Below are 15,286 nucleotides of genomic sequence, written 5' to 3'. Positions count from 1 at the left end.
GGTTTCTTCCTTTTCACATTAATTTTTTAGATGTGTTATTTAATTTCCAAATTTTGGGGGTTTCCTTCATATCTCTATGTTGACTGTAATGAAATTCCACTGTGGTCATAGAGCATTCTCTATATGATTTCACTCTTTTAAAATTTGAGTCTTGTTTTATGGCACCAAATATGACTTGTTTTGCTAAATACATCATGTTTGTGTGAAAATAATATGTATTCTGCCATTATTAAGTTTCCTATTCCATAAATATTAGTCAGGGTGGCTGATGGTGTTCAGATCTTCTATGTCTATGCCAGTTTTCTTTGTCTAGTTGCTCTTTCAGTTGCTGTAAGAGTGGTGGTAAAGTCTCCAAAGATGATTGTGGAGTTGTCTGTTTTTCCTTTTAATTCAGTCAATGTTTGTTTCATTTATTTTGAAGCTCTATTATTGGAACCAACATACGCATTTATGTTTGTTACATATTCCTGATGAATTGATCATTTTATCATTATGAAACACCTCTATCTTTGGTAATACTTTAAAAAACCCTATTTTATCAGATATTAGTAAAACCATGCCAACTTTCTTATGCCTACTCTTTGCGTGGTGTATCTTTCTCCATCCATTTATTTTCCATCTATTTATACCTTTGGCTTTAAAGTGCATCTCTCATAGAAGATAGTAGGGTCATTTAAAAAAAATATACAGGTAATTCCCTGATGGTCCAGCAGTTAGGACTTTGCACTTTCATTGCCAAGGGCCCAGGTTCAATCCCTGGTTGGGGAACTAAGATACCGCAAGATGTGTGGCATGGCCAAAAATAATAATAATAATAAAAATTCCACTCTGACAATCTCTGCCTTTTAACTAAAATGTTTAGTCCAATAATATTTAATGCCATTATTGATGTGGTTGATTTTGTATCTACCCTCTTAGTTTCTTTGTTTTTTACTTCTTTCCTCTGTATTTTTTCTCTCCTCTTTTCCTGCCTTTTTATTTATTATCTGAATATTTTAAAGAATTTTATTTTCCTGATAATTTTTTACTTACACTTCTTTGCATTATACTTCTAGTGGTTGCCATGATTATAGAATATATATTAAACTTTTCATATTTCACTTATAATTAATAATGTACTGCTTTTCTCTTAAAACATAGAAATTTTGTATCCTTTTAGGTCCATATTTCCCTTACCTCCCCCTTTGTTCTTTAATACAGTTGTTTTATATATATTACATCTAGATACATTGTAAACCACAGAAATGATGTTCTAACATTTGCTTTAAGCAGTTTTATGGTTTATAAAGGATTGAGATGAAAAGGCAAAAAGAAAAAAAATGGTTTTTGCATTTACGCGGGGACTTACCATTTCATTTCCTTCTCATTCTTTTCTGAACATCTATTTTTTCTGTCTGGTTTTATTTCCCTTCAGCCTGAGAACTTCCTTTAGCATTTCTTGTAGTTCAGGTCTGCTGGTGATGAATTCTCTTAGTTTTATCTGAAAATATCCTTAATATCCTCTCTAATTCTTAAAGGATATTTTCACTGGATATGGAATTCTAGGTGGACAGTTTTCTTCTTTTTACCATGGTGTCCTACTCTCTTCTGGCCTTTACAGTTTCTGATGAGAAATCAGACATTAGTTGGATTGTTGTTCTCTGATAGTAATTTTTTTTTTCTCTCTTGCTGCTTTTGAGGTTACCCTTTTCTCTCTCCTTTTCTTCTGGTATTTTACTTACACATAAATTGGAATATTTAATATTTTCTTACAGGTCTGTGAAGCTCTTTTTCTTTCGTCTTTTTTTCTCTCTGTTCTTTACCTTGGATAGTTTATATTGATTTAATTTAGTTTTATTTTACTCTTTCCTGTCATCTTCATTTGGCTAGGTCCATCTAGTGAATATCTTCTTTGAAAAATTGTAGTTTTCAATTCTAGAATCCATTTGCTTCATTTTTACTATGCTGAGATTTCCTGTTATTTTTCACTGATATTTTTGATTCACTGAAAATATTTTGTTTTACTTAATTGAAGGTATTATAATAGTGTCTTTTAAATCCTTATCTGTTAGTTCCAATCTCTTGTTCATCTCAGAGCCAGACTAAATTGATTTTCTTTTCCCTTGGGAATTCTGTTTCATTTTCTTGGTTCATTATATACCCGATAATTTTGGATTGTATCCTGAATGTTTTGAACATTGAGATGTGAAGATCCTGAATTCTGTTATTTTTCTCCAATGAGTATTGCTTCCTTTGTTTTGGCCGATAATTTTCTTGGCTGGACTTGCATTACAAACTGTTTCTTGGGTGGCAGCTCTGGTCTCAATTCAGGTCTTTTGGCTTTAGGTGAGCTCAGTCGAGTCTGTTCTGTGCAGGTACCTTGAGGGGTTAGAGATGTGAGTAGACAGAGTTTGGGAATCCCCTTTCTGGATCTTTCCTTTTCAGGATTCCCCTATACCTTTTACTTTTGTGAGCTTAACTTTTCCCCAGCTCAGGACTAGTTTTCCCCTGGATGCTCTGGCAGCTACCGGGCGCACAGCATAGATAGGATTTAGTTTTAGGCTAAAAGCCAAGGAGATGGAAACTTGCTTGCATAGCTCCCTATCTCCCCTCCTCCAAGCAAGCATGTGCTCTCCACCAGAGTCTCTTTACTCTCCAGTGGTTTCAATTAATTGCTTTTTAAATTGTGTTCAGCTTTTACAGTTGTTTTCTGTGCAGGGTTGGGGAGGTTTAGTATAGGGGCTTAGTCCATTAGTTCCAGAAGCAGAAACCTGTCCTCGGAAGCCTCCTGTTGTGGTTTTCCTCCTACCCTGCTTGCCATCCCTTATAAGTTTCCTTTGCTAGTTCCTCCCATGTCCAAATATTGGGGTGTCTACAAACCTCTCTTTTCTATCTACATCAACTTTCTAGATCAGAGGTCAAGCCAAATCCATGCCTAGTCATTTATGTATTGCCTGTGTCTGCTTTTGGGCTATAACAGCAGAGTTGAGTAGTTATAACAGAGACCTTACAGCTCACAGAGCCTAAAATGTTTGCTATTTGGCCCTTTATAGAAAATGTTTGTTGACCCCTGTTCTAGGTGATCTTATCCAATCCAAGGGATTTTAATGTCATCTACACACTGATGACTTCTAAATTTCTTATCCCCAGCTTCAAGCTTTCTTCTGGACTCAGGCTCATATATCCAAGAGTCTAGTAACCTTATCCACATAAACCTTAATATGTCCTACACTAAACTTTAGCTATTTTCTCTATGTTGTGCTCCACCCCAAGTCTTGCCCAGATCTATTAACAGCAATTTCACCTTTCCAGCTGTTCAGGCCAAAAACCTCTGTAGTTGTCCTTCACCTCTCTTTTTCCCATCTTTCACGTCTGTCTGTAAGGAATTCCAATTGGTTCTACCTTCAGAATATGCCTAGAATCTAACCACTTCTTACCTCCTCAGCCACTGTCACCTTACTCCAAGCTACCATTATCTCTTGCTTAGATTATTCCATTAAATTGTTCTTCTTGCTTCTGCCTTTGCTCACTTATAGTTTAATGCAACACAGCAGGAAAAAAGTGATTCTTTTTAAACATAAGTCAGGTCATTTCACTCTTACGTTCAAACCTTCAAGTGGCTTCTCATTTCACTAAGAATAAAATCCAAAGTTCTTATTATGGTCTTTAAAGCTGCACATGTTCTTGCCCTTCGCTGCCTCTCTGACATTTCCTTCTGTTCTCCTCTGGCCCGCAAGGTGCATGGCCTTCTTCTTGTTCCTCGAAAAGCTGAGCATGTTCCCACTTCCTCGTCTTTGTATTTACTATTTCTTCTGCCTGGGATTCTGGACTCCCGGATATCTTTATGGCTCACTCCCTCACTTTATTCAGTTCTCACAAAAATATGATACCTCTTCTGAGGTTTTCCCTGACTACCTTATTTAAAGCAGCACATTCGTGAGCACATGCCCATTAGCATTTATGACTGTATAACATGTGTATTTATTTATTTGTTTTCCCCAACTAGGATATGAGCTCTTTGAGGGTAGGGAGTTTGGTCTGTTTTGTTCACCACTCTACCCTGAGTATCTGATTGTGCCTGGCACATGAGAGAGCTCAATAAATTAGTAGAACCGATGAATGTATGAAAGAATAATCACCATTCTACCCAAATTGCTTTAGTTGCAGTTTCTAGAATATACTAGACTCTTTCTATTCTGCTCCTGTTATTCCTTCTATTTAGAATCTCTCCTTTACTGTGTCCCCATCTGTCATCCTATAAGATTCAGCTTAAATATCACCTCTGATTAAGTCTTCCCTCTGAGTGCTCACCACACTGTACTGTAATTATTTTTTACCAATACTTCTAGTTCCTAGAAGCCTAAGATCTGATTTCTGTTTCTATTTCATCCCATGCATATTGCCTAGAAGATAGTAAATACCTGTTGAATCACCAACTATTTTTAGGAGGAAGAAAGTAAGAGCATATTTTACAATTTGGAAGAGTGATGATTATTTAGATAGCTAGATCTTAATCTTCCTGATTGGATTAGAGACCAAATACCTAGTGTCTGTACCTCTCTTAACCACAAGGAGCAGAAACTTAACTCCAGTAGCCTCAAGTAAGCTGGGTATATTGTAAGGAGGCAGTGGCAGTGAGCAAAGTAGGGATCTCAAAAGAAGCCAAGATGCTGAGACCCTTCAATGGGAAAAAGAAAGTCTCTTCAACAAATGGCGCTGGGAAAACTGGATATCAACATGAAAGTTGGACCCTGTCTTATACCATACACAAAACCAGCTCCAGAATGTATCTAAGACCTATAAGTATAAAACTCTTAGAAGAAAAGCTTATGATAGTGGATTTGGCAAAGATTTCCTGAATATGACATCAAAAGCACTGGCAACAAAAGTAAAAATAGACAAATTGGGGGCTTCCCTGGTGGCGCAGTGGTTGAGAGTCCACCTGCCGATGCAGGGGACCCGGGTTCGTGCCCTGGTCCGGGAAGATCCCACATGCCGCGGAGCGGCTGGGCCGTGAGCCATGGCCGCTGGGCCTGCGCGTCTAGAGCCTGTGCTCCGCGGCGGGAGAGGCCACGGCAGTGGGAGGCCCGCGTACCGCAAAAAAAAAAGGAACTTTTGACATATGTCCAACATGGATGAATCTTGAGGACATTATGTAAAGTGAGATAAGCCAGTCATAAAAAGTCAAATACTATATGATTCCATTGGTATGAGGTATTCAGAACAGTCAAATTCATAGAAATAAAAAGTAGAATGATGCTTGCCAAGGGCTCTGGGGGAGTAGGGGAGGGGAATGGAGAGTTGTTTAATGGGTGTAGAGTTTCAGTTTTGCAAGATGAAGAAGTTCTGGAGATTGCACAGCATTGAGAATACTATACATAACACTACTGAACTATACATTTAGAAATGGTTAAGATGGTAGATTTTACGTTACACTTTTTTACCATAATAAAAAAAACAGAAGATTTTCATAAGGTTATAATTTAGAAACAGAGGAAGATCTAGATACAGATAACACTTTGTCAACAAACTGACGAGTTTGATAACACTTGTCAAGTAGAGTTTGTGAATTTTTAAGCTGTGACTTTTCATCAAAATAATTCTACTCTTTGCTCTTCTTGTGCTTTCATTTGTCTTCCCAGTACCCTAGTTGACTGATTCACTCAGCATCCCCAACTCAAACCTTCTGAAAGAGTCTGGATTAGCTCAGGAAATTCCTCTTTCCTCTCTCGGGCAGTGGTTTTCTAACCCGGCCTTATCTTGAAACCTGTAGCTTGCGAGGCCTTGTGTCAGGGGTTCTTCTTTGGTTCAATCAGGAGCCACCCCTTAATTGGGGACTGTGAAAGAGACAGTTTGTCTTAGTAGAGATCAGTGAAAGTCTGTAAATATATGCATAAAAGTAACCAGATATAATTTAAGACATTTCAAATCCTTTTAAAGTAGATACTGCTTTAGAATAATAATAAGGAAGATATAGTGGATGCTATGGTGAGGGGCTCAGTTACCTCCTTTAGGACCAGGGCTGTCCTTCCAGGAGTGATGCCTGCTGAGGGCTCATAGCTGAGTCTCCCCAGGAATTGCCTCTGCCAAAGAGTACTGCCTTGTGCACGATTATACCCCTATCCAGGGGATAGCCTGCATCTAATAACCAGGGGTAGGGATGCGGGGGTACAAAGGCCTGGCCCCCTTCCCTTAATTTGGAACAACTTTAAAGAGCCATCTCAGCTTCAGTGCTCCATATACGATTGGCCAAGGCCTATGATGTAACAACAGCATTGCAGCTCTGTCCAGTCTTACTACCTTCACTCACTGCATTCAGAGACCCTTCCCCCAGAATCCAGTCTAAAGCAGAGAAGTTTTTGTTTTCCCCTCTTGAACTTTTGAAATCTTCTCTCTGAATTTTTTTTTTTAATTTTCAAGTCTTACATGAGATGTTCAGTTTATTAATTCCCTCACTAGTTTCAAGCCTGTGGTAAGGTGAACTGTGAAATACGGCATTTTTTAAACCAGTATTTTTTTAATAAGATATTTAGGAATGCAAGGAAATAACTGAGTGTTCTGGGAAATGTTTTAAGTGATATTAACAGGATTTTGCCTTATTATAAAAGTTCTCTTTTCATTGGCTTAACCAAGTTCAGTTTGATATTTTAGTCTTTTATTAAAACTGTCTCCATATAATTAAAGTACACTGATTTTGAGATACTTGGTAATTCACTTTTTTTGTTTTGCTATTTCGACATTTCCCCTTGGTTTGTTTTACTGCAGTGATATCCATAAGAAGTAACGCATGTGTGAGTATATGCTCAATGGGTGGGACAAGGGAGAGAGTGAGGGTGGAACATAATGATCATTTTAACACCTTCATAACTACAAATCAGACTTTTGATGTAGCTCGTATCCTTTCCATTCAGTAAACATTTATTGAGAACCCTGGGCTAATCTCTAATGATACAGAGATGTCTATGACTGTCTCTGTCCTCAAGGACCTGACTTTACTGAAAGGGAATGTATTAATTTATTTGCTTAGATTTGTATTCTGTTGCCCTGGGAATACAAAGATGTAGAGGTAGTCTATGAAATTTTGTGTCAGACATTAGAAACATTACTATGTATAAAGTTTGTCATGGTAAAGAAAAAGAGGTTTGTATAAGGAGTAGAAGTGTAATATAAATGTGGATCTATGGGAAGCAGAACATTTCTAGAGCTGCCAGGAAATAGAAATGTGGCATAGGAAGACCGTAGGATTTATCCGATCTACAACTATTCCAAAAGGTTTGGTTTTAGAGGATCCAAAAGGAAGAGGGGCAGATACTTACTGTTCTAGGTATTTACTGAAGAGTCCAGTCAGTCTCCCAAACTGAGGCAGTGGTACTTTCCCCCAGAGCAGTGCCTATCTCATCTTTTTTTTTTTTAATATTCTCTAGAACTAGTAGAGTGTCTTGCACATAACAAGTTTCACTAAATATTGGTTAAATTTGTCTATACCAGTGTTTTTCAAAGTGTGGTCTGTAGATCCAAGAATCTTTCAGGCAGCCTGTAAAGTCAAAACTATTTTCAATCATACTAAGACATAATTTGCATTTTTTGATTTTTGTGTCATTTGTACTATTTACAAGGTAAGGATATTGCCCCCTGGTACCTACAATACGATCAAGAAATCTAAGTTGAATGCAGTTTTAAAGGCCAGATGTGTTTTTTATTATATTAGTATCATGTTTATTTCATAAGGATTAGGTAGGTTGTAATTATTTTTAAAAAGGGCTATAATGATGGCTTTTAAGTGCCATAAACATGAATATAGTCTTTTGAATGTTTGCCTTTTATGATTTGGTGTTATTTATAACTATTTCTTTCCTCCTTTTTTTAGGAGTCTACTATGGCTCAAGAATCTCCAAAAAATTCAGCAGCAGAAATTCCAGTGACTAGTAATGGAGAAGTTGATGACTCTCATGAACATGGCTTTAATAGGGTAAGAACACTTTTCTGTCTCTTAATACAGAGAATCATGATAAGCCCTTAAAGCTGAGACAAAAGTAATAGAGTTTAATATAGGAATATGTTCTTAGATAGGCTGAAATGCCAGGAATCCACTGTTATTATGGAGGGATGACTAGGTGGGTCGTGTTAGTGATTTGTCAAGAATAAGCTCCAGGCCAGTAAAGCATTTAGGCTTTGATGTTACTATCTGCAGTTTTATTACATGACCAGAACAAGAGTATATCTGATGATTTTGGCATATAACTTTAAGAAAATGACTTCATTTTACTTGTGATAAGAAAAAATATTAACTATAGATCATCCTTTAAAAAACTGGTACTATCTTATCGCTTTTCTTAGTACATAATTCCGTAGTACATAATTCCTAAGTAGGCTTCTCTTGACTTGGCCGTTACTTTCTAAAATGGCATATTTGACTCAGTGGAAAATGAAACTCGGGGTGTGTTTTGATCTGCTCTGGATTTGAAATTGACATTTAATGCATTTTAATGGAAGCATCATGGGTTTAGAGATAATGTGGGTTCAAATTTCAGCTGTGCTATTCCTAGCAGTGTAACCTTGGGCAGATATTTACTTAATCTCTTCTAGTTGTGGTTTTCTAATCTCTCTAAATGAGATCTTATTTTCATGGGGATATTAATATTAAATGAGATTAAAATAAGTTATATGCCTAATATAGTCCTAGAAATGATAATGATGGTTATCATTTCTGGAGATACTTGAATTAAACATCCCTTTTTATGACATTTGATACATGTGTACAACTTTAAATAACTTTAAAAATATAGTTTCATATTCTTGAAAAGGTATTGGTTGAAAGATACTTGAATTATTTTACAGCTTAAATAGGACTCTTTTTACTTCATATGTTTTAAGAATAAAATTCTTTATTTTAGTTTAACAGAAGGTGATATTTTAGATCAGGATTTCTCATTCTCAGCATTATCTACATTTTGGGCCAGGTAAATTCCTTAGTGGAGGGTTGGCCTGTGCATGTAAGGTGGTTAGCTGGATCCCTGGCCTCCTCCTAGTAGATGCCCGTAGCACCCTCCAGTTGTGACAAGCAAAAATGTTTCCAGATGTTGCCAAATGTCAAGGGTAGGGAAAAACTTGCCTCTGGTTGAAAACTACTGTTTTAGATAGATCATTTTAATGGAGTTTTAGAAAATTCCACTGAATTTCACTTATTTTTGGCTCAGTAGTCCTTTGGAAGAAACAAATGTTTTCAAGCTTGGGATATGTTTATTTTAATTGCAAGTGTTTTAACTCGGTTTCTAGGCATCCATGGCCCAATATACGGTGACTGACAGAAGAAAGACTTAAATTCTGAACACTCAAAGGAAATTTTCACTTTCTGGTATTTGAAAACACTAAGACACACTTGGATATTAAGGAGACTCAAGTTACCATCATTAGACAGTCTACCAATTACTTTATAAACTTCTATTAATTCAAATAATTTGTTATACCAGGATTTTAGTTAATGATTGCTTCATCTTATTTTTGGTAACAGTTCCTTTTTGTGAATTTATTCTGCAAACATTTATTGAGTGTCTGTTGTATACCAGGCATTGGGGATATCATCACAACAAAAATGACAGAAATACCTGCCACCAGGGAGTTGATACTCTAATAGTGTAATGAAACCTTTGAGAAAAATGCAACACATACAAAATGCTGCATTATTTTGGGGATTCGCCTGTTCTTTTTTTTTTTTTTTTTTGAGCTATAGCTATACATAGTAAAAAGCACAAATGTTAAGTGTAAAGCTCAACAGAACCACTACCCACATCAAGAAGTAGAACATTTCGAGGTCCTGCCTTACCTAGCTCCCTCTTGCCCTCTTGTAAGCAATATACCTCCCTCCCTTCCAGGATAATTACTGCTATAATTCTGTTGTCATTGATTGCTTTTGACTCTTCCTGAACTGCATATAAATGGAATCATACAGTGTGTACTCTTTTCTGACTGGCTTTCACTCAACATTATGTCTATAATATTGTTGTTGTTGCTTTGGCAGTATTTAATTCTTTTTCATTGTAATATAGTTTTCCATTGTGTCAATACACCACGATTTGTATATCCATTCTTCAGTTTGGATACCTAGGTTGTTTCCAGCCTGTGCCAATTATGAATAAAGCTGCTGTGACCATTCTTATACAGGTCTTTTGGTGTACGTAATCACCTATTTCTGTTGAGTGTATACCCTGAGTGAAATTGCCAAGTCATGGTGATGTTTGGGTTTGGTAGATATTGTCACCTAGTTTGCCGAGTGATCAAACCAGCTGACAATCCTGACAGCAGTGAATAAGTATTGTAGTTATTCCACATCATTACCAATTTTTGGTATTGTCGTACTTTTAAATTTTAGCCATTCTGGTGGAATCATAATGGTTATCTTATTGTGGTTTTAACATGCATCTCCCTGATGACTAATGATGTTGAGCGTATTTTCAGATTATTATTATTGACTATTTGAATATTATCTTTTATGAAGTATCTTTTCAAGTGCTTTGCCCATTTTTCTATTAAGTATATGCCTTTTTCTAATTCATTTGTAGGAGTTCTTTATATGTTCTGAGTATAAGTCATTTGTATGGATGTGTGTATTGCAGATGTTTACCTCCAGTCTGTAACTTGCTTTTGTACTCTATTAATGGTATCTTTAGATGAGCAAAAGTTAATTTTAATGAAGTCCAATTTATTAGTGTTTCTTTCCCTTTAATGATTTTTGTGACCCTTCTAAGAAATCTTTGCCTATCCCAGTATCATGAAGATACTCTATCTTCTTCTAAAAGTTTTACTGTTTTACTTCTTACACATAGGTCTGTGATTCATCTTGAATTTTGTGTATGGCATGATGTAGGGGTCAAGTTTCATTTTCTTTTCTCATATGCATGTGATTTTCATCATTTGTTGAAAAGACTATCCTTTCCCACGTAGGGGCCGTTGCTGTTAATCAGGTGATCGTAGATGTGTGGCTCTGCTGCGGGGCTGTTTTATTTCTTGGTCTTTTTGTCTATCCTTGCAATAATACCACACTATCTTACCTACTTACTTATTAGAGTAATTAAGTCTGGAGCAATACTAGCTTCAACCGTGATACCTGGTAGTTAATTCCGCCAGCTTCATTCTTCTGCAGGGTTGCTTTGTACCTTAAACCTATTCATGAGTTTTAGTTAAGAACCTTTATTGCCTTTGAGTAGTACTGAAAAGTTTTTTTTAATCCTTTCAAATTTTAACTTTAGAATAGAGTCTTATTAGAGTGAAGTGAATTAAATTGTTATATATAAGTTCTTTGCTTATGCAGTCAAAGCCAGTTAACTTGCTGCTTTGTAAGTTTACTTCTTATTTAATGTTTAGTTCTCTTTTTGGAGATTCCGCTATAATGTTATTTCATTTTCTATTGAGGGGTAAAGAAGGAAAAAAGGAAATGATGTTCTGGAGCTCTCCTCTTATTGGATGTGAACTTTACCAGTAGGCAAGACTCCTTAGAAGCAATAATCCACTTCAAACAGTACACCCCACTTTACCTCCCTAAAGAAATTCAACACCATAAAACTTGTTTCTCTTTGTAGCTGCTCTTATGAACAATATATATCATATATATATTGAAGTATCTTTTCAAGATACTTGAAATATATACAATATATATATACAATATACAATATATATACAATATATACAATATATATCATATATATAAATATGTAAGAGTTTCTTACATATTTAATATTCTTTAAAATAAAACTTGGCTATGTGATCCCTTTTACTATGAGTGAAAACAGTATTTCAAAAGCATCTTTTGACTGTTTTAAACAAATTACACTCAAGATCTGTTAGGCATATATTTACCTACATTTTGGCATACTCCTTTATTTTCCTGAGCAATAAAAGGGAAATTGTATTTAACGTCATATTCATATTTCTCTTTTAATATAGATAAAAGTTCATAAGGAAATTGTGAATAATGTACTGCTCTGCTTAGCATTATATAGACTAATAAAGAGATTTCATGAGAAACTAGCTCATAACTAAGGGTATTTTACTAATATACATCTTTTATACATTTTGATGTTTAAAATCATACAATACACAACATTGTAAATCAACTATATTCAATAAAAAATATTGAAAAAATGAAATAAAATCATATAATGGCTTTTATTTAATGCATACTGCCTAATGCATTTTAAAAGGTATAAAGTCTTGTATGAAATTAAGATGATGGCTTATTAAGTTGTCATAACTTTTCTGGCCAGTTGGCGTCACTGTGGCCCAGGCAGTGAAATTGTAAATGATTGTGTTCTCCTTTGTGTGTCTCACTGCCGATGTTTCATTTTTCATTTGATTTCCCTTCTTAGTCTCCTACTACGAGAGGCTCTGGTGGACTTTAACTCAATATTCACATTGAAATAGAGAATGTACTGGGAGAATTTGTCCTAGAAATTCCCTGGCAGCAGCTTAACATGTGTTAATGTTTCAAGGTTTGTTACTTTTATTATTAAGATGAGGGGCAACAGCTATACGTAGAGAGGATAGGATAATAATCTTAGTATTATCTCAGTTCTTTACAGCAAAAATATTTTTGCTTCTAAATAAAAAGTAATTGTTATTTTTTATAGAGTAATAAAGTTTAATCTCTAAAGAATACAAATTACTCTTTTACTTATGAACTGCATATTATTTATAATTTATTCTGTTATAGTGCTGGTCAAAATATTAGGTTAGAAATGTGCAATTTGTACCATGAGTTAAAGAAGTGAATATTAGCTCCTTGTGAATTAAGTTGAAACTTCTTGTGAATTAAGTTATATTTGGCAGATTTAGAGAAATTACCTTAGTAAATATAGCTAAAATAAAACTTTTCCTGTGGTAGGCCCAAAACTAAAATTCATAATTTAGGTTTTTCCACCTATAAACATTTTCTCTAGAAAAACCTATATATACACGAAGCTACCAAATCTTGTGTTCAATTTGAAGGAGTTTAGGATCCCTTGAACCTTGCAGGTGGATCCTTAGGTTCCCTGTGTTTTAAATACTCCTGATCTACAAGTTTTGAGTTAAATCACAGGATTTTAATCCAGTAGGAATACCTTGAAGATCCCTGTGTCTCACTACTTTATTTTACAACTGAGGAAAAGGGACCCTGAGGTTGTGATGGAATTACCCATATTAACTCGCTGTACCAAAAGCTTATGTGATTGACCGTAAGTATAGTGTGGGCAAGAATGCTCATTCATTACCTTATCTCCAGGGCCTGGCAGCATTGCTGGCACATAATAGATAATCAGGCTTTCATTAAATGTTTAGTGAATGAATGAACAAATGTTAGAACCAGGACTAGGAACACAGTTTCTAGACTTCCATGGAACAACAGGAAGAGATATTATACTCTTAGAGTTGACACATCTTTTGTCCTTAATTTTCCACATGCATCATGGTCATCACTGTTGTAGCTGTTGGAAGTTTTATTGTTTTGGAAGTTTTTATTGTTATTTTTCTTTTACTCTTTAATTCTTTTGTTAAACTAAGTAGTTTCTCCATTCCCCTGTACTTATTAGTCTGGATAACATACTTTAGCAGTCTAAAGAAGACTTGGGAAAGAATATAAGAATAGAAATTATAAGAACCCTTTTTAGAACATATTTCCTCTCCTCACCTTAATGTCGTAACTGTCCATTTATTTATCTGCTTTTCCCAAGAGCTTGGAATCACTCTGTTTATGGCGGAGATGGTATGTGTGCACTGCACAGCTTATGGTTCACAGTAGTTCAGTGAAAGAATGAGTTTCAGTATGACTTAAATTTAACATAATTTCTACTTCAGCCATCCTATCCTAGAGTTTGAGTAGCATCTGATGACAGTTTTTCCCCATACTATATGGTGATACAATATAATGCTTCTGCATTGTCTGAAAAATTTAGTAGCTCTGTCATTGGCAGCATTGATTTTTTTTTTTTTTTTTTTGCGGTACACGGGCCTCTCAACTGTTGTGGCCTCTCCCGTTGCGGAGCACAGGCTCCGGACGCGCAGGCTCAGTGGCCATGGCTCACGGGCCCAGCGGCTCCGCGGCATGTGGGATCCTCCCGGACCGGGGCACGCACTCGCGTCCCCTGCATCGGCAGGCGGACTCTCAACCACTGCGCCACCAGGGAAGCCCGGCAGCATTGATTTGATGAGGGCTTTTTCCTAAGGCCAGTTTTTTTTACCAGATGTATATCTTAGATCCTTTTAAAAGTATGGCAAATGTTTTTCAGGGGTTGTTTAATCCATGCAAATCTAAATTCATTTTAATATTTACTTTTTTTAAGTATAGAATATATTCTTAGTACTATTACCACAAATTAAGTTTTAAAATATATGTTTATTATATATACATCTATTAAATTAACTCTGGATTCATATTCCTGTTGAAAATTGTGAATAAGTATAATTTTTAATGAAAAGCCGAAGCCATATGTGTCTTAATTATAATTTTTAGATTGCACCTTTATAAACAAATGCTATCATGGATAAGTGTTTTACTATTTAGGAGAAATTGTTTTGAATGTAGTTATATACAAACATTTCCATAGTGATAGTCTTTGAATGAGTTCAGCATTTCCTTGATGCAAATTGGTACATCTTAACTTCAGTACTACTTAGAATCTAGACTTTAGTCTAAGATGCAGGGGTTGGGGTGGAACCAAGAGAATAGACAGTAAACTGCCAGAAGATAGTGATGCTCTAAGTTCTTGTTAAATGTTTGTTGAGTAAATGAGAGGGAACTGGAGAGAGAGAGAGAGAGAGAAATGAGATTGAGATTTTGTGTGTGTGTGTGTGTGTGTGTGTTGATAAAATGAAAGTAGGTAAGTCAGGAGATTTGCTGTCTTGATCAACTAGAGTAACAGATATGGGAGGAGATTGTGATCATAAAATAAGTTATTAGATTTAAGATTCCAGAAGTGTTGCTTCCTGAGCAGTGACAAGATCCAAAGAGTGGCCATGGGAGTTCCAGTTGCTTAAGTAGAATTGGGCGTGAAAGGTGAAAGCCATTAGAGATGAAGAAGTTAATGAAATCTGAGACTAAAGTGTAGGTTGGGATGTACTGTATTAGTTGAATATATCTTTTATCTGCCGTCACACTCTTGGCCTCTTGTCCAGCTACAGATCACCAAATCTGAATGAAACTACCAACCTTAGGCTTCCTACAAGCATACTGAGGGGGAAGAAATCATACATCTTTACAGATGGTTATTACTACAACCCATCATTCTGCATCAACATAGGTAGGCAGGCTCATGCAATAGATTTTATTTCATTTTAA

General features: G+C 35.8%; 1 protein-coding gene across 8 annotated transcripts in view; it reads left to right on the top strand.

The window, feature by feature from the left end:
• Window positions 1–15,286, top strand: part of ARFIP1 (ADP ribosylation factor interacting protein 1) — a 130,510-nt gene that overhangs the window by 41,634 nt on the left and 73,590 nt on the right. For all 8 annotated transcript variants that reach the window (XM_032633125.1, XM_032633122.1, XM_032633124.1 and 5 more), the window contains one exon: window positions 7,847–7,948. In XM_032633125.1, coding sequence (XP_032489016.1) covers window positions 7,856–7,948 — 93 coding nt within the window. In that variant the 5' untranslated portion in view covers window positions 7,847–7,855. The remainder of the gene's footprint in view (window positions 1–7,846; window positions 7,949–15,286) is intronic.

Source organism: Phocoena sinus, chromosome 5 (assembly GCF_008692025.1).
Source record: "Phocoena sinus isolate mPhoSin1 chromosome 5, mPhoSin1.pri, whole genome shotgun sequence".
Classification (NCBI taxonomy): domain Eukaryota; kingdom Metazoa; phylum Chordata; class Mammalia; order Artiodactyla; family Phocoenidae; genus Phocoena; species Phocoena sinus.
The sequence above is the reverse complement of the archived record's forward strand: the minus strand, read 5'-3'. Positions and strand labels throughout refer to the sequence as shown.